At 55.0% G+C, this 22,937-nt stretch overlaps 2 protein-coding genes across 2 annotated transcripts; one reads left to right on the forward strand and one right to left on the reverse strand.

The window, feature by feature from the left end:
• Nucleotides 1–89: 89 nt before the first annotated feature.
• Nucleotides 90–5,006, reverse strand: zbed4l2 (zinc finger BED-type containing 4-like 2). The gene is made up of 2 exons (XM_088910152.1): nucleotides 4,870–5,006; nucleotides 90–3,248 (listed from the first exon to the last, which is right to left on the reverse strand). The coding sequence occupies exon 2, from the start codon at nucleotides 3,217–3,219 to the stop codon at nucleotides 574–576; it is 2,646 nt and encodes an 881-aa protein (XP_088766278.1). The 5' UTR covers nucleotides 3,220–3,248; nucleotides 4,870–5,006; the 3' UTR covers nucleotides 90–573.
• A 1,283-nt stretch (nucleotides 5,007–6,289) lies between these two features.
• On the forward strand, nucleotides 6,290–19,580 carry napaa (N-ethylmaleimide-sensitive factor attachment protein, alpha a). The gene is made up of 11 exons (XM_088910153.1): nucleotides 6,290–6,547; nucleotides 9,229–9,308; nucleotides 11,005–11,121; nucleotides 11,637–11,683; nucleotides 12,808–12,885; nucleotides 13,524–13,579; nucleotides 14,648–14,732; nucleotides 15,365–15,469; nucleotides 15,633–15,701; nucleotides 15,894–15,944; nucleotides 16,453–19,580. The coding sequence occupies exons 1-11, from the start codon at nucleotides 6,360–6,362 to the stop codon at nucleotides 16,552–16,554; spliced, it is 978 nt and encodes a 325-aa protein (XP_088766279.1). The 5' UTR covers nucleotides 6,290–6,359; the 3' UTR covers nucleotides 16,555–19,580.
• The last annotated feature ends 3,357 nt before the right edge of the window (nucleotides 19,581–22,937 follow it).

Below are 22,937 nucleotides of genomic sequence, written 5' to 3' on the forward strand. Positions count from 1 at the left end.
GATGCAGACTGCTTTCCCCAAAACACCTTTGTTCACCAAACAGCCGGTTTCTCAGGGTGACTGGCTGCAAACACCTGGATCACAACATATTTCTTCAGCAGGCACACAGGATATAAAGTTTATGTCAACCACTTGTACAAATACATGTACAAAGACCTTTAAAATATCCAATGATTTGCTTTTATGTACAGTGACCGATTAGTGTATTTACATACATAAATATGTGTTTTACACAATAGACTGGCTCTGTACAGTCATTTAAAGTCCCCTCAGACTCCTGAAAGGCGCTCAGGGTGCTCTGTCTTTCTCGGTGAGAATTCAGACGCCCCCTAGAGGCAGCAGGAGGAAGATGGCAGTGCCTGCGCCGATGTGCAGCGCGTCTTTCTGAGCCCTGGTACTGCCAGAGTGACGTGGCAGCCTGCGGGGGAAAACCGCACCCCAGGGCAGTGCATCAGGATCAGGGTTCAAGCGAGTCACTGTGAGGGGCCACCCAGCTGCGTACCGGGTCAGACGCCTCTCTCCCCGAGCCCAGCCGAGGACATGGCTCCAGAGAAACCAGCCCCCTGCTCGGGGTCAGGGCTCCTCCCCGGCCAGCCAGGCCCGGTTCTCGTAGGACACCAGGCTCTGGTAGAGGCTCTCGCGGGCCTGCGGGTTGGCCGCGGCGCGGGCGGCCAGCGTGCTGCTGACGGCAGGCTCCCGCCGGCCCGCGGCACCGCCCCTCAGGCGCTCCAGGTAGTCACAGTTCTGGTGCAGGAAGAGGATGTGGTCGAGGTGCTGGGGGCCCAGCGTGGCGCGGCGCTGGGCCGCCGGGGTCTCGCGGGGAGCGAAGGCCCGGTCGGCGGGTGGGGCGGTGGCGGGGATGGCCAGGTACTGGCGGGCCAGCCGGGCCACGGCAGGGAAGCGGTGCTCCTTGGCCCGCCACCAGTCCAGCGGCGACAGGCTGCGCTTGCACAGGGGCTCGGCGATGTAGTTCTCCAGCTGCTGGTGGATCTCGGGCATCCTCTCGGTGGGGTCCTCGCCCAGGAGGAGGTCGTACATGCTCTGGGGCTCCGGGCTCGTCCTGTCACGGGCAGCGGGCGCCGGGAGCTCCCCCTTGCCGGCACTCGTGCGCCCCGAAACGCTGGGGACTCTCCCAGAGCCGCCCACGGCCCCGCCCAGTCCTAGCGGCTTGTCGGTAACCTGGGGTGACGTCGCCATGGCCACCTGGGCTCCGCCCCCCTGCTGCTGCTGCTGCTGCTGTAGCACAATGAGGTCGCTCTCCTCCCCAGAGCCGCAAGACATGGGGGAGTCCAGCGGGGGCGCTGTGGAGGCCGAGAGCGTGCCGCCCATCCCCAGGCCTATCCCCAGCTCCAGCCCCGAGCCCTCCCTCTCCACCTCCCCCGTTCCCGCTCCTCTCCCGCTCTCCCTCTCCTCCTCCTCGGAGTAGCTCTGTGCGGACAGGAGCTCCTTGACCCGGTTGTGCAGCTTGCTGCGAGCGTCGGGGCTCAGGAAGCGCAGCTCCTTGAAGCGGGGGTCCAGGAAGGAGGCCAGGACGGCCGGGCTCCCCAGAAGGGCCTCCTCCTCCCCCAGCTGCCAGCGCCTCTCCATCTGCGCCCGCACCCTTCCCATCACCCCCTGGGCCGCGGCACAGCCGCTCTCCGCCATGCGCTGGCCCAGCAGCCGGGCCACGCCGTGCAGGCAGGGCATGAGCGCGGAGACCGCCGCATTGGCGTCCTCGCTCAGGAAGGCGGCCGCGATGCGCACCGTCCTCAGCACCGGCGCGAGCTCCTGCAGGAGGCGCCACTGGTGGTCCGCCAGGTTGGGCGGCGCCTTCTGCTCCTCCAGCACGGAGCTGACCACCCACTTGAGCTCCAGCAGGCTCTCGCACATCTCCAGCGCCGTGGCCCAGCGGCCCGGCTCGTCCAGCACCAGCCGCGCCCCGGCCTTGGGGTTGAGGGCGGCGGCGGCGCGCGCGTCGTGCTGGAAGTGGGACACAATGGCCCGGGCGGCCGCCAGGGCCTGGCGCACGGGCTCGGTGGAGAGGCCCTCCTGCACGCACAGCTTCAGGGCCTCCCCGGCGCAGCACAGCGCCGCCCAGCCCGCGGGCAGGGCCTCCCGGCCCTGGCGCTCCTCCTGCTCCTCGGGCACCCGGCAGCGGTCGTGCACGACGCAGGAGACGGCGCTCTCCGGCAGGCGGAACTCGGAGAGCACCGACCGCAGCGCCACCCCCAGCTGGGTCTCCGGCGCGCCCTCCGCGAGCTCGGGCACGGGCCGGGTCTCCAGCACGCAGCGGGCCAGGCGCCAGTCCCGGTCCACGAAGTGCGCGCTGACGGTCAGGTAGAGGCGGCCGCCGCCCCCGCCCGCGCCCAGCGATCTCCAGCGCTCGGCGCACAGCGTCAGGCCGCGGGGGGGCAGGCTGGCGCTCAGGTGCTGCTCCAGGTGCTGCTTGAGGGCGTGGTAGCGGTGCCACAGCAGGCTGCCCAGCTGCGAGGGCGAGGGCGCCGGGTACTGCGGCTCCAGGCAGCCCAGCAGCAGCCGGAAGCCGCGCTCCTCCACCAGGGACAGCGGCTGCAGGTCCCGGAACACCATCTCCAGGATCAGGTCCGTCAGCAGCCCCGCGCGCTTGCTGCTGCAGCCCCGCGCGCCCCCCCCGCCGCCGCTGGCCTCCGGGTAGAAGAGCCCGGACAGCAGCGAGCGGCTGGGGGGCTCCGGCTCCGGGGCGCTGGCCGGGGTCACCCCACCTGCCCCGGCCCCCCCACCGCCGGCAGCGGCGGAGCCGGACAGCCGCGCTCTCTTGCTCTCCCCGCCCTCAGGCGAGACCTCCGCCTCCTGCGTTTCCTCCTTGACCACCACCAGCGCCGGCCCCCCAGCCCCGCCCGGGCCGGGCAGGAAGGGGGCGGGAGGGGGCGGGGCCAGGAGGGCGGGGAGGGGGTGGTTGCCGGCGGCGGGGGCGGCGCCGGGGGGGGCGGGGGCGGGGCCGTTGTCGCGGATGCTGTGCTTGCGGACCAGGTGCTCCCTCATGGTGGTGGTGCTGTTGTGGAAGGACAGCTGCTTCTTGCAGACGTTGCACTCCACGTGGCTCTCGCTCAGCTGCGTGTAGTAGTTCCACACCTTGGACTTGCGGCGGTCCACCGAGGCGCAGTACAGCGGCCGCCCCAGGGGCCCCCCCGCACCCCTCTCTCCGCGCCGCTTCAGGGGCGGCCCCAGGCCCGAGGGCAGGGAATAGCCCGGAAAATCCATGGGGAGCAGGGGGAGAGGGCTCCTGGAGGCTGAAGAGACACAAGACGGTCGGCTGGTTCGATAAAGAACAGGCCGTCACGATTCAGGCTGTGGCCAGCAGGGGCGCTGCTGCAGGAGCAGGGGGCCGGGCAGCTTGTTTCTGTCTTATCTGATGAACGTGATCACGTTACACCCATTCGCTTCCCACCTGTCACATCAGCAGGGCCACAATGCACTGCAAGCGTGGGGTAACCCCCACCCTCACCTGGCGGGGCTCCCCGTTATCACAGAATTCCTTCCTGTGCTGCTCCCGTAATGTGGGGCAGAGCGGTGGCTCTGTGGCTCAGGATCTGCCCCTGTGGCTGGAAGGTTGCTGGTTCAAATCCCCCAGCTCGCAGAGGAATCCTACTGCGTTGGGCCCCTGAGTGAGGCCCTTAACCCCAGCTGCTCCAGGGGTGCAGTATAAACGGCTGACCCTGCGCTCTGACCACAGCTGTCTGTGTGTCTCATGGAGAGCAAGCTGGGGTATGTGAAAAGATAATTCCTAATGCAAGAAATTGTAAAGGGTTAATAAAGTGATGTTGTTATTATTATTATTAATAATACTTTCCCCACCCCTGCCTGTTACAAAGATGTACTGTGATCATCTGCTGGCTCAGGATTTGGCACTGGCTTTACCATTCTTGCACCGTGATTTCACTGTGCTCGGCAGTTCTCTTACCATGATTTCAGTGCTTCATTACACCTCACTGTGCTTTTACCATGACTTCCCTGCTTCATAACACTTTACTTGTACCATGGTTTTACCATACACCACTACTACTACTCTTTACAGTACTTCTACATGATTTCACTGTATTTGACTACACCTCACCCTGCTTTTACCTCGATTTACTCCCAAAACACTCTTCTTTCCAGAAGAAATATCAATCGTAGCCTAGCGTGAATACTGCTGTACACTCTCCCGGCAGCAGGTAAACCACCTGGAAAATATCTTTGACACTGAAAGTCATTTACTGGAGCCAGACGAGCTTCGTAACTCGTCACACCCGGGAGCTGGACCCACCGCCCTCCGGAGTCCAGAGCCCCAAGCCCCTGTTCTGAACTGCTGCCCTCTACCGGTGTTACAGCGCACTGCAGCGCCTCTCGCACCCGTGTCAGCCGGAGCTCCAGCAAGCAGCTGACGACGAAGGAGACCAACAAGTCTGACCATGAAGAGCGCTACAAAATAGGCGACACGCAGTGACTAGAAAGGCTGAAAAACGGGGCCACGGATATGCCCATGACACAGAGCAACCAGGAACGGGCTTGACGGTGTGATGAAGCCGGGTCGTGTAGCCGCAGCAAGACAGACTGGCCAGCGGGCAGTAGGTGCCAACGTCACCGCACCGACGCGGGCTGAGATTTCGCGGATTCGTGGCCCGTGTTTTTGTTGTTGTTGTTGTTGTTGTTTTGTGTGTGTGTGTGTGTAAACGCTCAGGTCGAGTCCTGCTGCGTTTCCCCGGGCAGTGTAAATCGCGACTTAAGCCGCCGCTACCCCCCCTACTCCTCCTCCCCCCTCTGCAATGACACATGACTCGAGTAACAGTTCACTTAGACCCGCGGTCAGGTAACGTCGACACCCGGCGCCCTGCCGGGCCTGCGCCGGACCGGACAGCCCGCAACACTCACCCGGTCGCTAGGGGATCCTGCCTCCGGCTCGGAGCACCACGGTTACCGGGGAATGAAACGGAAGGCGGGCGCAGACGCTCGTTCGGAAGTCACACATAGCCGAACCCCAGCCAGCGGCCCACCTTCCGACGGGAAATGATTCTTTCATATCCAGGGTCATGCTGCAAAGTGCCGCGCCGCCCGGAAAACGGAGGGCGAAAGGGGACGCACGGTTTAGGGACCGTCCCCCATGAGCAGCGGGAAGCGTCTGCGGATTCCACACTTTGAAAATCAAAAACCGGGGGACGACATTCTCGTCGCTGGAGCAGCCCCGCGGTGCCGAAACGCACGATTGCGCGTCCGAGCTGCGCACAGCGGCGAGAGACCAGACCGGTTGTTAAACCGGTATCTGCGGATACCAGCCTCCACCCGACGGTGGAGCTCGCTGCAGTGCTCAAAGGCATTCCTTTCGAAATTTCCCTTAAAGCGTTGTTTGGCTGTAACTTCTGTAATTCCTTTGTTTAAATTTGGCCAGTTTGAACTGTCTGATTTTTCTTTCATTCTGTCGGGCTGTGGAACGTCGCTTCAAGGTTTGTTGAAAACGTTACTAAATAAAAACTGAACGGGGTAACGAGCGTCCTTGTCTTTTATTAAGTGCATTTGACAGTGTTTTGAGTTGTAATTTTAAAAACAATCATTGAAAAAAACATTTTTAAAGCTTCCCTGGTGCCTGCTGGTTGTTCGTTTCTAAAAAACACGAGAAAGGAGGTTCACTGGGATCGGACTGGTTCCATAGTAACGGCATCCGGCCGCAAGGAAGCTCTGTCCGGTATAGGAATCCTGAGCTCGAGGCTGGGGGGCTGGTCCCGTTACCCACCTGAAGCTGTTAGAGACGGGGAATGGAAACTGACTCTCGGTGCTGTCCTCTTAGGGACCTGTTGCGGTAACTTTGCCAGGAACACACGATGTAGGAACAACACATCAAGCCATGCAGTCAGCCTCCCACACACCTGTTTGCAGACACCTGTCAACATTACAACACTACAGAATTAGTCCACAAATTTTGGACTATTAGTGTGTACATGCACTGTAGTTCCGACTACAACTTTTCTGTTGTACAGACGTAGTTCAGGTGGGGAGGTGGCGTCAGCATGCGTAGGCTCAAAAGGAACAAGTAATAGGTTTATTCCAAGCTGAAGAGAGAAGAGAGAAAACGTTTCACCCGAAGAAGGCTCCACAGCCGAAACGTTGTCTTTCTTCTCTTTCCAGCCTGGAATAAACCTATGGCTTGTTCCCTTTTCTATCATACTTTTACAATACTCTTGCTTTCACTCTACTGAGATGATGGCAGATCGTGGGAGATTTTCGAAAGCTTGCCAGCGGCACGGTCACCACTACGCGTTGACAGCGCTGCAGTGTTGTGCTTCCCGGTCTCTGGCAGGCGGGCCCGGCGCGTGCCTTGGCTGCACCCCTCCCACGTGACACGGGCGCCGGCCCGCGGCTTCAGCGAGATGTGTCAGGCGTCAGGCGCAGACCGGAGCGAAGCCCGCAGGCGCCGCAGTGTAACCCCAGCAAAGCGCACTGTCAGCGCGGACGCAATCATGGACAATTCCGGGAAAGAAAAGGAAGCGCTGGCCCTCATGGCAGAGGCCGAAAGAAAAATCAAATCGTCGCAGTCTTTCTTCGGGACGTTGTTTGGGTGAGTGGCAGGTGGCGGCGGAGCGGGGTCGCGATCGGTTTGGCTGCGGGGGAAGGAGAGCTCGTAGACGGTCTAAGCTCGTTAGGAAAATCCGAGGGCGTGCGGGTGACGGTGCAGAAGCGGAGGCCTGGCCGTAAGAGGCCGTCATGTATGCTTGGGAACGCTCCTGGTCATGTCGCATAACGATATCGACCTCCATGCGAAATAAAACGACACCGTCGATAAATACATTTTAAACATTTTTTTTAGAAAAGTTGTACAGCACCGTTGAGCTACTGGCTGAAAAGTTGCTTGATCATCGATTTGCCAGCCTGTTCCTTCCCGGGTCGATTGTTCTGCAGAGTTCGGGGAGGGACGCAGGTCTGGGAGCTGCGGTTCCGAGCTCCGCGGTCACGTGTGTCGTCGAGTCAGCTGATCACACGACACCAGGCTGTAAACAAAGTGCTCTGACACCGGGTCCGCATGGTCTGACCCAGTGAGGAGCGCCGGTCTGTCTGCCTGCCACCGCAACACAGAACATTCAGAGTGTCCTCTACCTGAACTGTCGTGTAGGGACCAGTTGTAACAGGGCTGTCCCACTGTCCTGGGACTGTAGCTCCTACTGTAACAGGACTGTTCTTCTGCACTGGGACTGTAGCTCCTATTGTTACAGGACTGTTCTACTGTACTGGGACTGTAGCCCCTATTGTAACAGGACTGTCCCACTGTACTGGGACTGTAGCCCCTATTGTAACAGGACTGTTCTACTGTACTGGGACTGAAGCCCCTATTGTAACAGGACTGTTCTACTGTACTGGGACTGTAGCTCCTATTGTAACAGGACTGTTCTACTGTACTGGGACTGAAGCCCCTATTGTAACAGGACTGTTCTACTGTACTGGGACTGTAGCCCCTACTGTAACAGGACTGTTCTACTGTACTGGGACTGTAGCTCCTATTGTAACAGGACTGTTCTTCTGCACTGGGACTGTAGCCCCTACTGTAACAGGACTGTTCTACTGCACTGGGACTGTAGCCCCTACTGTAACAGGACTGTTCTACTGTACTGGGACTGTAGCTCCTATTGTAACAGGACTGTTCTACTGCACTGGGACTGTAGCCCCTACTGTAACAGGACTGTTCTACTGTACTGGGACTGTAGCTCCTATTGTAACAGGACTGTTCTTCTGCACTGGGACTGTAGCTCCTATTGTAACAGGACTGTTCTACTGCACTGGGACTGTAGCTCCTATTGTAACAGGACTGTTCTTCTGCACTGGGACTGTAGCTCCTATTGTAACAGGACTGTTCTACTGCACTGGGACTGTAGCCCCTACTGTAACAGGACTGTTCTACTGAACAATCCTGTTGTTGTACTGATAACGAATGATTACAGTAGATGATAAAGAATCTTATCACAGCATCTAAGCTGAGATGCTGTGTTGTAGCACAGTGAGTGTGTGTTGGGGGGCAGCTCTGTGTGTTAATTTTGTACTGTGACAATAAGAGGAGGGAAACATGCAGGTGTGGACAGGCAGGCAGGCAAGACCCCCTCTTGTGCTTCTGGAGAATTGGCATCTGGGTGAAGTTTATTCAGAGGTAGATGCGTATCTTAAAGGGAAACTGCAGTCCCAATTCCTCAGACCGGTTATTACAACTTGGTAACAAAATGATTCATTGACCATATAGGAAAAAAATTACAAATTTGAATTAAGCACAAGTACTGTAAGGCACCATGTTGTCGCAAGCTCAAACATTTGAGTAGCGACGTGATGCGACCCTTCCTGCTCACTAGTCTCCATATTGACTAGTGTACTGTGATGGACAAGCTGTGCAGCAGACATTTCACCGCAGAAATGTTCCGACACGATCTGTATGCAAGAGTAAACGAGTAAGTGGTATTTGTCTGCAAAATGTTTCAAAACCTGAAGCAATATTTCAGCTGGATTAAAAGAGATTTATTTACAAAGGAACAGGTTAAGGTTTATTCCATGTTGAAAGGAGGAAAAAAAAGAGACCACTGTAGAAATGTTGTGTGCCTTCTTCAGGTGTGTTTCTGCAATGTGAAAAACACAGTGGATTTAAAGCCTGCTTGTTTTGTGATGTAAAAGGGCCACAACACGTCACCGTAGTTTTGCTGCCTCTTTCTCAATCACAGAACACACCTGGAAATTTCGGCAATTATGTGATGTAAACTGGGGGCTTGACACGTTACTGTGCACGTTCGACTGTTATTGTGGTTTGAAATGCACCCATCAGTGCTGATTTTTGTTCTAACCCCGAAATCTAAAATGATATTTTCAGTTTCCCCTTTAGCTTGGGAACCAAGTCACCTCTCGCTCTCCCCAGCAGGGAAGAACTTCCTTCCTCAGTCTCCGTCCACAATGGTCTCACGCCCACGGAGTCGCTCCGCGCGTGTTTCCACCTGTCCGTTGATCCACTGGATGGGAACAAATTCAAATCATTTCATTCAGTAAAATATAATTCACTAACTGCAGTAGCATTTGGAAAGATGTTGCCTGGTTACTTTAGATCCCTGTTGGCTCAGTTTTGTTTGTCAGAACTGTGCAGTGTCAATGCGTTAGGGAATCAGACTGATGGCTGGAAGGAACTTGCTCTAAAACATTTGTTTTTACATCTATGTAAAGTAGTAGGCTCTAACCTTGCTGTGTCCCTGCCTCTGTTCCTGGCTGGGTGTCCAGGGGCTCATCGAAGGTTGAGGAGGCATGCGAGATGTACGCACGCGCTGCCAACATGTTCAAGATGGCCAAGAACTGGAGTGGTAAGAGACAGAGACAGTGAGAGAGGGGGGATGGAGGGGCCGTAGCGGAGTGTGTGTGTGCAGTGCGGTGTGATGTGGTGCTGTAGCAGTGTGTGTGCAGTGCGGTGTGATACAGTGCTGTAGCAGTGTGTGTGTGCAGTGCGGTGTGATACAGTGCTGTAGCGGTGTGTGTGCAGTGAGGTGTGATACAGTGCTGTAGCGGTGTGTGTGTGCAGTGCGGTGTGATGCAGTGCTGTAGCAGTGTGTGTGCAGTGCGGTGTGATGTGGTGCTGTAGCAGTGTGTGTGTGTGCAGCGCGGTGTGATGCGGTGCTGTAGCAGTGTGTGTGTGCAGTGCGGTGTGATGTGGTGCTGTAGCAGTGTGTGTGTGCAGTGCGGTGTGATGTGGTGCTGTAGCAGTGTGTGTGTGCAGTGCGGTGTGATGCGGTGCTGTAGCAGTGTGTGTGTGCAGTGCGGTGTGATACAGTGCTGTAGCGGTGTGTGTGCAGTGCGGTGTGATACAGTGCTGTAGCAGTGTGTGTGCAGTGCGGTGTGATACAGTGCTGTAGCAGTGTGTGTGCAGTGCGGTGTGATACAGTGCTGTAGCGGTGTGTGTGCAGTGCGGTGTGATGAGGTGCTGTAGCGGTGTGTGTGCAGTGCGGTGTGATACGGTGCTGTAGCAGTGTGTGTGTGTGCAGTGCGGTGTGTGTGATACAGTGCTGTAGCGGTGTGTGTGCAGTGAGGTGTGATACAGTGCTGTAGCGGTGTGTGTGTGCAGTGCGGTGTGATACAGTGCTGTAGCAGTGTGTGTGCAGTGCGGTGTGATGTGGTGCTGTAGCAGTGTGTGTGTGTGCAGCGCGGTGTGATGCGGTGCTGTAGCAGTGTGTGTGTGCAGTGCGGTGTGATGCGGTGCTGTAGCAGTGTGTGTGTGCAGTGCGGTGTGATGCGGTGCTGTAGCAGTGTGTGTGTGCAGTGCGGTGTGATGCGGTGCTGTAGCAGTGTGTGTGTGCAGTGCGGTGTGATGCAGTGCTGTAGCAGTGTGTGTGTGCAGTGCGGTGTGTGTGATACGGTGCTGTAGCAGTGTGTGTGTGTGCAGTGCGGTGTGTATGATACAGTGCTGTATCAGTGTGTGTGCAGTGCGGTGTGATGCAGTGCTGCAGCAGTGTGTGTGCAGTGCGGTGTGATACGGTTCTATAGCAGTGTGTGTGTGCAGTGCGGTGTGATACAGTGCTGTAGCAGTGTGTGTGTGCAGTGCGGTGTGTGTGATACGGTGCTGTAGCAGTGTGTGTGTGTGCAGTGCGGTGTGTGTGATACAGTGCTGTATCAGTGTGTGTGCAGTGCGGTGTGATGTGGTGCTGTAGCAGTGTGTGTGTGCAGTGCGGTGTGATGCGGTGCTGTAGCAGTGTGTGTGTGCAGTGCGGTGTGATACAGTGCTGTAGCAGTGTGTGTGCAGTGCGGTGTGATACAGTGCTGTAGCAGTGTGTGTGCAGTGCGGTGTGATACAGTGCTGTAGCGGTGTGTGTGCAGTGCGGTGTGATACAGTGCTGTAGCGGTGTGTGTGCAGTGCGGTGTGATACAGTGCTGTAGCGGTGTGTGTGCAGTGCGGTGTGATACAGTGCTGTAGCGGTGTGTGTGCAGTGCGGTGTGATACAGTGCTGTAGCGGTGTGTGTGCAGTGCGGTGTGATACAGCCTGATAAGTGCAGTGCTCTGTGTTTCAGCGGCGGGGAATGCTTTCTCCCAGGCAGCACGGCTCCACCTGCAGCTGCAGAGTAAACATGATGCCGCCACCAATTTCATTGACGCTGGCAATGCCTTCAAGAAAGCCGACCCACAAGGTGCGCTCATGGCTTCTGTCCAGGCCTCTGTGCTCCTTCTGTTCTAACAGCCCACCTGCTGCTGGGTTTAGCATCTTTCCTAATATCCTTGTTAATCTTCATCTCCATGTGCTCTCCGTCTAGTTGGCCTGTCTCTCTCGGCCTCTTAGTCTTTTCCTGCCTTTCTTTCTGTCTGGCTCTGTCTGTGGCCCCTTCTGTCTCTCCGTGTTCTTCTCGCCCTCATTCAGGGGAATAACTGTCATTTTTACAGTGTTTTTATCCCCATTTTCCCTCAGCAGCTGTGCAAGTCTGAACTTGCAGATCTAGAAACACACACGTAATTCTGGCAACGGCCAGCGCTATTGAACTAAGGTTTAGTTGAACTTTTTCTCACCTTTTAGTGATGATTTGAAGACAACATTCTTGTGGACTGTAGTCCCCCTAGGACAAGAGAGCTGAGTTTTGATTTTAGACAAAGGAAGGGACTGTCACTGACTGTCTTTCTCTTGGGTTCACTGTTGGATTCTTTTCCACAGAGGCCATTAACTGTCTGAACCGGGCCATCGAGATCTACACCGACATGGTGAGGATGGAGGAGTGCCCAAAGCATCACACACCCGGGCACTGCCCCCTGTGTGTCCACCTCATCACACACCCAGACACTGCCCCCTGTGTGTCCACCTCATCACACACCCAGACACTGCCCCCTGTGTGTCTACCTCATCACACACCCAGACACTGCCCCCTGTGTGTCCACCTCATCACACACCCAGACACTGCCCCCTGTGTGTCCACCTCATCACACACCCAGACACTGCCCCCTGTGTGTCCACCTCTCACACACCCAGACACTGCCCCCTGTGTGTCCACCTCTCACACACCCAGACACTGCCCCCTGTGTGTCCACCTCATCACACACCCAGACACTGCCCCCTGTGTGTCCACCTCATCACACACCCAGACACTGCCCCCTGTGTGTCCACCTCTCACACACCCAGACACTGCCCCCTGTGTGTCCACCTCTCACACACCCAGACACTGCCCCCTGTGTGTCCACCTCATCACACACCCAGACACTGCCCCCTGTGTGTCCACCTCATCACACACCCAGACACTGCCCCCTGTGTGTCCACCTCATCACACACCCAGACACTGCCCCGTGTGTCCACCTCATCACACACGCAGACACTGCCCCCTGTGTGTCCACCTCATCACACACGCAGACACTGCCCCCTGTGTGTCCACCTCATCACACACCCAGACACTGCCCCCTGTGTGTCCACCTCATCACACACCCAGACACTGCCCCCTGTGTGTCCACCTCATCACACACCCAGACACTGCCCCCTGTGTGTCCACCTCATCACACACCCAGACACTGCCCCCTGTGTGTCCACCTCTCACACACCCAGACACTGCCCCCTGTGTGTCCACCTCATCACACACCCAGACACTGCCCCCTGTGTGTCCACCTCTCACACACCCAGACACTGCGTCCCTGTGTGTCCACCTCACCACACACCCAGACACTGCTCCCTGTGTGTTCACCTCTCACACACCCAGACACAGCCCCCTGTGTGTCCACCTCATCACACACCCAGACACTGCATCCCTGTGTCCACCTCTCACACTCTGCGATGTGAAACTGATGGGTGGAGCTGACCTTGCCCTGACCCCCACCTGACCCCCTTGTGTGTGGCTCCGCAGGGTCGTTTCACCATCGCTGCGAAGCACCACATGTCCATCGCTGAGATCTACGAGACCGAGCTGGTCGACATTGACAAGGTCAGCCTGGAACACCTGCGCGCTGCTGTGCTCTACACTGTGTTCCTGTACTGTGCTGTATTCCCCCACCCTGTCTCTGTCGCATGCAGTGAGCTGAGGCTACAGGAGGTCACCTGTAGGGGGCGCTACAGCCCTTCGCAGGTTATCCCCCTCCCAGCAAGGGTAGAATTCTGCAGCTGGGCTAGCTGGAGGCTTCGGAGTGCAGCAACTGTTCTGTGTTTTTCTCTGTTACCTGTGAAGGATCTGACCTCCTTGAAAGTTTTGTGTGCTGTTAAGAGTGCTGTTGCTTCCTAATTGATCTCGGGGAGGGACTATTACAAGTGCTTTTAGCTGGGAGAGGCATTAAATTACTAGCAGCGTAGGAAAATGCTCACTCTGTCTCTCTCACTCTTTTACTCTCTGTTGGCCACTCTTTCTGGCTCATTCTCACTGGTTTCTGCCCTCACAGTCTTTCTCATTCCCTCTCAGGCTTGCCTCTCCCTTCTCAGCTCCTCACAGTTGAGAACGATGCTTCTTTGTCATGTGAACATGTTGAAGCAAAAAATGACCAACTGCTCTAAGTGTTGTACTGTGGCGATTTTGGGTACTGGGTTCCTGCTGGGGTGTGTAAACTCGGGTCGTCTTTCTGTACTGTACAGGCCATCGCTCACTATGAACAGGCAGCCGATTACTACAAGGGAGAGGAGTCCAACAGGTAGCACTTGCGCTGTCTGGTGTGTGAGCGTGGTGAGGAAGTTGTGTGTAATAGTGTGTGTGGTCAGGGTGCTGTGTGTGTATGAACAGTGTGTGTGGTGAGGATGTTGGGTGTGTGTGTGGTCACTGCACTGTGTTTATGAAGACGGAGTGTATCAGTGGGTGTCAGTGTGTGTGTGGTCAGGGTGCTGTGTGTGTATGAACACTGTGTGTGGTGAGGATGTTGTGTGCAATAGTGTGTGTGGTCACTGCACTGTGTGTGTGAAGAGTGAGTGTGTCAGCGCGTATGTGTGAAGAGTGAGTGTGTCAGCGCGTATGTGTGAAGAGTGAGTGTGTCAGCGCGTGTGTGTGAAGAGTGAGTGTGTCAGGGCACGTGTGTGTGAAGAGTGAGTGTGCCAGGGCGCGTGTGTATGAAGAGTGAGTGTGCCAGGGCGCGTGTGTGAAGAGTGAGTGTGTCAGCGCGTGTGTGTGAAGAGTGAGTGTGCCAGGGCGCGTGTGTATGAAGAGTGAGTGTGCCAGCGTGTGTGTGAAGAGTGAGTGTGCTAGGGTGCGCGTGTGTGAAGAGTGAGTGTGCCAGGGCGCGTGTGTGTGAAGAGTGAGTGTGTCAGCATGTGTGTGTGAAGAGTGAGTGTGCCAGGGCGCGTGTTTATGAAGAGTGAGTGTGTCAGTGCGCGTGTGTGTGAAGAGTGAGTGCTAGGGCGCGCGTGTGTGAAGAGTGAGTGTGCCAGGGCGCGTGTGTGTGAAGAGTGAGTGTGTCAGCGCGTGTGTGTGAAGAGTGAGTGTGCCAGGGCGCGTGTTTATGAAGAGTGAGTGTGTCGGTGCGCGTGTGTGTGAAGAGTGAGTGTGTCAGCGCGTGTGTGTGTGAAGAGTGAGTGTGTTAGCGCGTGTGTGTGAAGAGTGAGTGTGCCAGGGCGCGTGTTTATGAAGAGTGAGTGTGTCAGTGCGCGTGTGTATGAAGAGTGAGTGTGTCGGTGCGCGTGTGTGTGAAGAGTGAGTGTGCCAGGGCGCGTGTGTGAAGAGTGAGTGTGCCAGGGCGCGTGTGTGTGTAACTCTGTGCTTGTGTCCTCAGCTCTGCTAACAAGTGCCTTCTCAAAGTGGCCACGTACGCAGCTCAGCTGGAGCAGTACCAGAAGGCCATCGAGATCTACGAACAGGTGAGCCCAGGACAGCACAGTGTGGTATAGCACAGCACAGTACTATATTGGAACAAGTCATAGGTTTATTCCAGGCTGAAAAGAAAGAAAACACAACGTTTCGGCCGTGGAGCCTTCTTCAGGTGTGAGGAAGAAGAAGACCTGAAGAAGACCCTCACACCTGAAGAAGGCTCCACAGCCGAAACGTTGTGTTTTCTTTCCTTTCAGCCTGGAATAAACCTATTACTTGTTCCTTTGCAGCCTACCCATGCTGATGCAGCTCCCCACCTGAACTACTACAGTACTATATTGCACACTAGTGCATTATTTAGAAGGTTACATTACTAAATAGTGCAGAAGTGCAGTATAATCTAGTAGAGTACCTATTCATAGATTTTGCACAATATGCAGCAAAATAGCAACAGAAACATGGCACATGATACGAGGTCATTTAACATAGTTCAGTAGCATGCAAAACTGCAATATTGCATATTAGTATATTGGTTTTAGAACAGCACCATACAACCTGCACTGGACAACAGAGCATCTTTAAATATAATTTTGCCAACTGCACGTTTTTGGTTTAGGAGCAATAGGTTGTGAGACAAGTATAAGGGTCTAATTGCTCTTACTGCCTTGCTTTCTGTGTGCAGGTGGGCACTCACGCCATGGACAGCACGCTGCTGAAGTACAGCGCCAAGGAGCATTTCTTCAGGGCTGCGCTGTGCCACTTCTGTCTGGACATGCTCAACGCCAAGGTCAGAGTCACCCTGTCGCTCACCCTGTCTGTCTCTGCGCAGCGTTAGGGCCTAGTCCAGCGCAGTGTTATAGCCTCTGCACTTGCAGGAGAGTCGTTGTACAGTATCTGGGTGAGCTGTCGGTGCGCAGCGGTGTCTAACTCTCTCTTTCTCTCTGCCTCAGCTGGCATTACAGAAATATGAAGAGATGTTTCCAGCATTTTCAGACTCCCGGGAATGCAAACTAGTGAAGGTAATCAGGCAAGCTCTGCTTTTCCCTGCCCCCCTCCTGACAGTCCGTTCAGCCTCTCACCCCTCTCTCTGTTTCCCTCCTGTGGGTCTGTTACAGGCAGCAGCAGCGTGCTAAACACACGTTTGAAATCACACGCTGCTGGTGGCGTTAGTGCTGTTATCTGGAGTGACAGCTGTTACTCTGTTTTCACAGAAACTTCTGGACGCCCACGAAGACAACAACGTGGATGCGTATACCGACGCGGTGAGTGGAGAGCTTCACGGTGTTTCTCTCTCTCTCTCCTTTTTCTTTCGTGCGCTTGTAGTGGAGAGTTTTTATTACATTTTAATCATCATGTACCCTCCCCCCCAGTTTTGGAATGGCCAGTTAGGCTCAGCTCTCCAGGAGCCACTCAGGAGAGGGCTTACCTGCTCGGAAGGGAAAGAGAGGCTTAGACAGGCTCCTTCGACATGCCTGTTGTGTCCATCTCTCCCTCTGTCCTCTGCCTCTCCCCATCCCTCTGTCAACATGTGCTCCTCACCTCTGTCTCTCCTGCTCTGGTTCTGTCTCCATCTCTGTGTCAACCTATCCTCTCTAACTCCTCTCACTCTCACTGTCACACTCCCTCCTGCTCTGTTTCTCTCGATCTCTCTGTGCCTCTTTCCATCTCTTTCTATGTATGTATATATCTCCCTCCCTAGCTGAGTCTCTTTTTCTCTCTCTCTCCGTCTCTCTCACGCGGTCTGTACCTCTGCATCTCTCTCTCTCTCAGGTGAAGGAGTACGATTCCATCTCCCGGCTGGATCAGTGGGTCACGACGATGCTTCTCCGCATCAAGAAGACCATACAGGACGGGGAGGCTGACCTGCGCTAGCCCTGCCCCTCCCGGCTCCTCTCCCCTCGCCCTCCCCTCTGTCTCCCACCAGTCTCCGCTGCACCCCGCCCCCGTCTCTGAACCGTCCCCCCCCCCACTCGTTTGTTCCTCCGCACCTCGGAGCGCCGTCTCTCGTCTCTCGTCTCTCGTCTCTGTCGCCTTGTGTGCTGCATCTCGATCCTCCCTGCAGTCCTGTCCTGTCCTCTGAGCCCCCTGCTCTCTCTCTGGGTCCTGCTGTCCAGCAATAACAGTCCCTGAGCCAGCAACCCCTCCCTCCGCACACACACACACACACCCAGAACACTAATAACCACAGAGCACAGAGAGAGAGGGGCAGAGCCGAGGACATCCAGCCCAGAGGCCCGCACGGATAGAACCCGGGCTCGATCGGTCGGTCAAACAGGGGCCAACCTCCTGTCCGGCCTGACTAGCCCTGACTGACCACTGGAGCACACGCTCTTCCCACGCGCTGCAGAGTAGAGTTCCCCGGAGACACCAGTTCCTCCTGCCTGATCCACCGGGTTTGGCCTTTTTTTATGTGACTGACCCGTTTCCTGACGTTTCTGGCCTTTCCACCTGGTTGGTGCAGCTGCGTTTCTACCGCCGCCGGATGACGCGGAGACCAAGCGGGTTTGCCTCCCCGAGCTCCGAGCGGCTCGTGTTGACGGGACCGGCGTTCCCTGGGTGGGTGCGTCGAACTTCATCCGCGGGGTTCGGCCTCGGCTTTCTGGGCGCCGTCGTGGAAGATCAGAAGTGCCGGGAAGGATCCGGAGAGCCAGGAAGAGGGGAGTAAAATATCTTGATTTTGCTTAAACCTCCTGGGAGCTTTTCCTCTGGAGCGCAGTGGGAACGCTGTTCAGCTCAACGCAGCCGGTCTGGACAGACGCTGCCACTCAGACTGAGCATGGATTGGAGAACGGACTACGACACGGAAAGGGGCTTTTAAAACTGATTGTGTGAGTAAAGAGAAGTCGTTGTAGTGGGTCTGGGTAAAGCAGGCATCCTTTGGAGTTTTTCTTTTTGCTAAATGAAGTAAGGAGGGAGGGGGGAGGGGGGAGGGAGCCTTCCAGCGTGCAGATACATCCAGACTTTCACGGCCAGCATCCCTCCCCAATACTCCACAGCTGGACAGAAACTGGACCGTCTTGGGTCCTCAGAAGGGTCTGGCGGCCTCTTGAGCAGACCCAGAGCGTGGCAGGGGTCTGAGGCGTCTGAGGAAGCCCGCAAGCTCGATCCAGGCGGTCTCGCTGTCTTGACTGGGCCGTCGCTCCGCGGTCCCGCCGTCCAGCCCAGCAGCCTGGCCGTTGAGCGCGTGGCCGGGCAGTGCGTTCCCGACACCCGCCCCCAGCGCTCCGGGTGCAAGGGCGTGCCTCCCTATCTGCACTAGAAATGACGCTGTTTGGCACCTGCGGTATTTAGGAAGCGGGTCTCGTAGCCGGCAGGCGTGGGTAACTGCTTCTGTTGAAGGTGCTGCATTCAGTCCCGCTGTGAGACAGTAGCCCCCTCGCCCCGCCTGTGCCCGTGAGATTTCGGCATCACGTGTGCGTGTGGGCAGTTACACGCGCGTGTATTTATTTTGCTGGCCTTGTTGACGACAGCCTGTCCTGCTCACAGAGCAGGCCCTTGCTGACAGAGCTACCTGCTTTATGTTCACTTTCATTTTCCTTCCTTGGCAAGTTCCTTCGCTTCTTCTTCTTCTTCCCTTGAAACGTGTTAAGTTGCTTTAAATAAAGCCTGGTTCTTTTGTTACTGTATTATGGCAAGTGTCCTGGCTTCGGCTTCAGAGGTGAAGATTGCCCCGTTCGGTTCGGTTCGGTGGGCGTCGCGCGTGAATCCCTGACCTTCCTCAGGCCTTGGGGGACACAGAGGGGGCGGGCGGCCGTGGTGGTGGGGGTCTGTCGGTCTCCAGGTGGCTGAGCAGCGTCCCCAGAGAAAAGGTCTTTGGGTTTCGCCGGTTCCAGCTGGCTGACCAGCTGCACTGATCTGAGGCCGCCGGGTCTCCTGGCTGGCTGTCTGCCTGAGCGCCGGCTGGCGTGATTGGACCTGTCCCTGACTGGAATTGCTCTGGGCGGACAGCCCTTTGCACAGAGGGCTGTGAGGCACAGTGGCGCCCCAGCATGGGGAGGGCTGGCCCACACCGGCCCGGTCCAGACTTTTTCACCGTGGTCCGGTACTAGTTGGGTTCTCCTTCGTCGGCTCTGCAGCAGACACAGGCAGGGGGACTCTGGGCTTCCACCAATGGGACTTCTACAGAACCAGTGCAGGCAGATACTTCCATGCAGTGGCGAGATGCTTTATTTTTCAAAAAACAGCTACATGTCCAAAAAGAACCAATCTTGACTGTGTTTTGCCCTGTAGGATGACATTTTATTCAGCCTACAAGCAAAAATGAACCTCTGCTTGTTCTTAAAATTAATGAACTACATGTAATGATAATTATCATCATGGCGGCTTGAGTACTGGCACAAATGAGTGAGTATCCTAACACATCTTTCACTAACGTGAAGGAAATATATTTTCTTAAGTGGATCTATCCGTAGTGTCTCCTCTACAGTTACTGAACAGATCTGGTTTGCCATTGGAACGGCTGCTCACAGAAGACATTCTCACAGGTTAACCCATATTAAATACAGAGGGCCCGGACTTACAGCCGCAGATGTGTAACATATACAGGTGCATATAAAATACTTGCACGCCTGTATTTGTGTGCATTCATACGCGTTTATACTGTATATCTCATATAATATGAACGTTGTTCATGCGAGACCAAAAACACAGTTAATACGCCTATTGTAATATTCTCCCCTGCCCCTGGACTGCGTACCTGAAGGACAAGCTGCGATATCTCAAAGTGCCACTAGGGGGAAGCACACCCACCTACCTTCATAATAAATATACAAAGTTTGTCGTAGATAATGGGCAATGTTATAAAGCTGTCTTCTGTACTATTTTATGAATTTGCAAATTGCACCTTGCTCTTTGAAACCCTATTTTGAAAAAAAAAATAAACTATAAACCAACCGCTACGTGTATGTTGGCTTTGTATTTCGGGAAAATGTTCAACTCTTGTCGATTGTTTTTTTCCTTCTTCGTTGGTTTTGTGCCTCAAGACAAGTAAGAAAGGCGCCTGTGACGTAATTCCAAAAGCGCGGGTTTAAAACTTAATCCGTAGGCAAATTTGAGAACGTCTTGTTTAATCTTTATCCTTTTGTTAATCTGTACCAGAGAGCCATCTTGTCTGCGAGATCCGGGACAGAAGCTCCGGACCAGACAGGCGTGACACTTATCAATAGTTTCGATTGTGATAAACTACGCGTCTTATTCCGAATATGATGACATTAAGGGAAATGCAAGTTATTCTAAAGCTCGGTGGACAGTGACCGGCCAGAACCGCAGGGGCATCCCGTCCGCTCAGCTCAGGTGAGTCTTCCGACAGGTACGGGGGACAACGCAAGCCTGAGGCGGCCCTTCACAGCGGAGCGGAAAGGGCGGAAGTGTACGCAAGACCCCGCTCGGGGTCTTTATTCTTGCTGCAGCGCCGTACAGGTCTCTCCCGCTCGACAACAAGGCCACGAGGTGAAGTCAGTCACGAGTGCCCGGGGGCGGGGACACAGCAGCTCCGCTATCTGTCCTCCACTGGCAGGCCGGAGTCCTGCGCCTGGGGCTGTAGCTGACACGGGGCGTAGTGTAGTACCTTCCGGGCGGTGGCATCTGACTGCAGAACCCGGGAGCTCCGCAGAGACTCGCATGAGCTTGCCCTTCACCAGTCCAATAATAATAATAATAATAATACACTATTATATAGCGCCTTTCAAAGTGGCTTCTCAAAACACTTAAAATGAAAAAGCAGATAAAATGAAAGAATGCAGGCAAAGTAGAAGAAAAAAGTTTGTTCTATATTGTTCTAATATTTCTGAGATGGAACAATGATGTTTTTAGAAAATGTTGCACATGTGGGTCAAACGTTAAGCCTGGATCCAATGTCACCCCACGTTCCTCAAGACTGAAATTCAAGTACAGTGCCAAGCTCAGATCGGGTTCCTGCATTAGCTTCACTAGGTTGATGGGAGTGTGACTCCAATTTTGCCACAGTTTCAATTGAAGGAGATTTTGAGTCATGCAGCTTTCCAGGCCAGAGATGCAGTGGGAGAGTGCAGAGACAGCCACGCCTGTGCCAGGTTTCGTAAGGATGTCGACTTGAGTATCTTCAGAAGAGAAATCACAATGCAGAACATCTGATCTTAATAGCTGACCAAGCGGCCAGCTATTGTAAATGCATTTACGATAATAATCATAGGGGCCAGCATCCAGCCCTGAAGAACATCAGGCTCAATGAACCCAGCTTCAGAACTGGCCCCTCCAAGAGAGAGGAAGTGCTGGCCATCAGTAAGACAAGAGCCGACTTTAAGGGCGTCACGATTGTAGTCCCTCCTCCTTAAGGGCGCTCCGGCTCTTCCTTGTTTGCCCTATTCCCGGCACCTGCCCCTTGTTCCAGTCTCCTTCCTGTCCCTTTAAAAGCCAGACGCAGTCGCCAATCATGGCTCTGCATCTGATCTCCGCATCGCGCGAGCCCGGGACCTGGCTGCACCTGGCTCCGTTATGCTTTTAGCTTCCTGCTCCTGTTCCTGTCCTCCCCGCCGGTCCCAACCCGGCACCTGTTTTTAATCCCTTCTTTTGGATGGATTACCCGGCCATGGACTTTTGCCTGTTTTTTGGATTCTCCCTTGGACTTATTCTTTGGATTGTCAGCCTCGGCCACCCCTCCCCGGATCGCCAGCACTGCATGGACACGCCCCCCTGTTTCCATCCCCGTATTCCTGCATGACTTTCCCCCCCCCAGTGTTTCCTCACAATTCTGGATTGTGTCGTCCGCATAGGGTCCGAAAAGAACTGTCCGTTACAAAGAGCAGTCAGAAACTCCAAACAGAGTCTCAAGACGATGTCGAAAGCAGCACTGAGGTCTCAGAGAGTGAGGATAGACTGTGAACTGGACTCAGAAGCCATAAGAATATCGTCAGTGACTTTAACCAGGGCGGTCTCAGTGCTGTGATTGTCTGAAGCCAGATTGCAGGGGTTCAAAGAGGTTATTTGCAATGAGGTGGCTGGTTACTTGAATAGCAACAGCACATTCTGGCAAGAAAAGATAGGTTGGATGAAGGATGAAAACAGTTCAGATTGTCCAGGGCCATGTTTGTGTTTTTTGGCACAGGGGTAGCCAAAGCTATTTAAAAAGGGCCATTGGTACCACTCCAGACTCCTGCATTATGCTGAAGGCAACAGGGCAGAGGGCAGAGAAACGGGCCTGATATTAAACCGTGGGAATGGGATCTAATACACAAGCGCTGGATTTCATAGGCGGTACCGATCTACTGTGGCATGCAAGGAGGAGAGGAGGCACACTGGGCCTGCAGGGAGGAGATGTAGCAGTACCGTGGGCTGTGGAGAGCATCTCTCTTAAAAACTCTAAGATAGTGTCACGCCAGCGGGAAGAAGCAGGTAACGTGAGGGACAGCTTGGATTAAGCTGCCTACCGAGGTGGGAGGACAGGTATCTCGGACTGTTCAGGCGGTTCACGATGATGCGGCAGTAGAAGTGGACGAGGTAGGAGATTCTGTCGCGTCCTTCGGTATTCAGCCAAGCGCTCCTTTCAAGACTGAAAATGAGCTTCCACACCAGAAAGACGCCACCTGCTGTCTAGGCTGCTGGAGACGGCGTGCACTGGGTGCAGCTGGTCAGAGTACCACAGGGCAGAGTCAGTGAAGGAGATGGTCAGGGTTTTAAGAGGAGCTCAGGTGTCGGGAGTAGTTAACAGAGAGCTATTACACACTTGAACTTTTGCCTTCCAGGGTATCAGACAAGGGGGGGGGGGGGTGGAGGCGGAAGAGCAGAATCAGCAAACAGCAAACACAGTCTGGTCAATGGATCACCAGGTGTGGGTGAAGCACGTGCAACAGGTACAGTAGTTCTAAATCAAAGAGAGCAGTTAGGTGATCAGAAGGGCTCAGATCAAGATAAGTAAGATAAGTGGGAAACAAAGGAGCCTTTTGTTTTTTGTTTTTGCAGCTACTATGTCCAAGGTTCCAGGTAATAACTCCGATAAGCACTGCCGCTGCTGCAGGAAACCTGGCTAATGTTCCTGAGTTTGGAATAATGTAGCACCATGACATAGACCAGAGGAACAAGGGTTTATTCCATGAAGACGGCTCCACAGTGTCCAGTTCTTCTCTTTTCAGCCTGGAATAAACCTCGACTTGCCCCTGACGCAGCTCCCCGGCGGACCCGCGTGATGTGGAGGTCTGTTACAAAGGGGAAGTCTGAAACTTGTTGAGCTGTTCGACTCGCCCGTCTGCTCGGCGGGAAGCGTCAGTTGGTTCCCGCAGGAT

Source organism: Atractosteus spatula, chromosome 3, assembly GCF_055471065.1.
Source record: "Atractosteus spatula isolate fAtrSpa1 chromosome 3, fAtrSpa1.hap1, whole genome shotgun sequence".
NCBI classification, from domain to species: domain Eukaryota; kingdom Metazoa; phylum Chordata; class Actinopteri; order Semionotiformes; family Lepisosteidae; genus Atractosteus; species Atractosteus spatula.

What these genes read in the sequence shown, in the direction of transcription:
- napaa (XM_088910153.1), top strand. Translation starts at nt 6,360, where the DNA reads ATGTGTCAGGCGTCAGGCGCAGACCGGAGCGAAGCCCGCAGGCGCCGC. An exon ending in TCGAGATCTACACCGACATG is followed by an intron (nt 11,684 to 12,807) that starts GTGAGGATGGAG and finishes GTGGCTCCGCAG; the next exon opens with GGTCGTTTCACCATCGCTGC. An exon ending in AGCTGGTCGACATTGACAAG is followed by an intron (nt 12,886 to 13,523) that starts GTCAGCCTGGAA and finishes TGTACTGTACAG; the next exon opens with GCCATCGCTCACTATGAACA.
- zbed4l2 (XM_088910152.1), bottom strand. Translation starts at nt 3,219, where the DNA reads ATGGATTTTCCGGGCTATTCCCTGCCCTCGGGCCTGGGGCCGCCCCTG.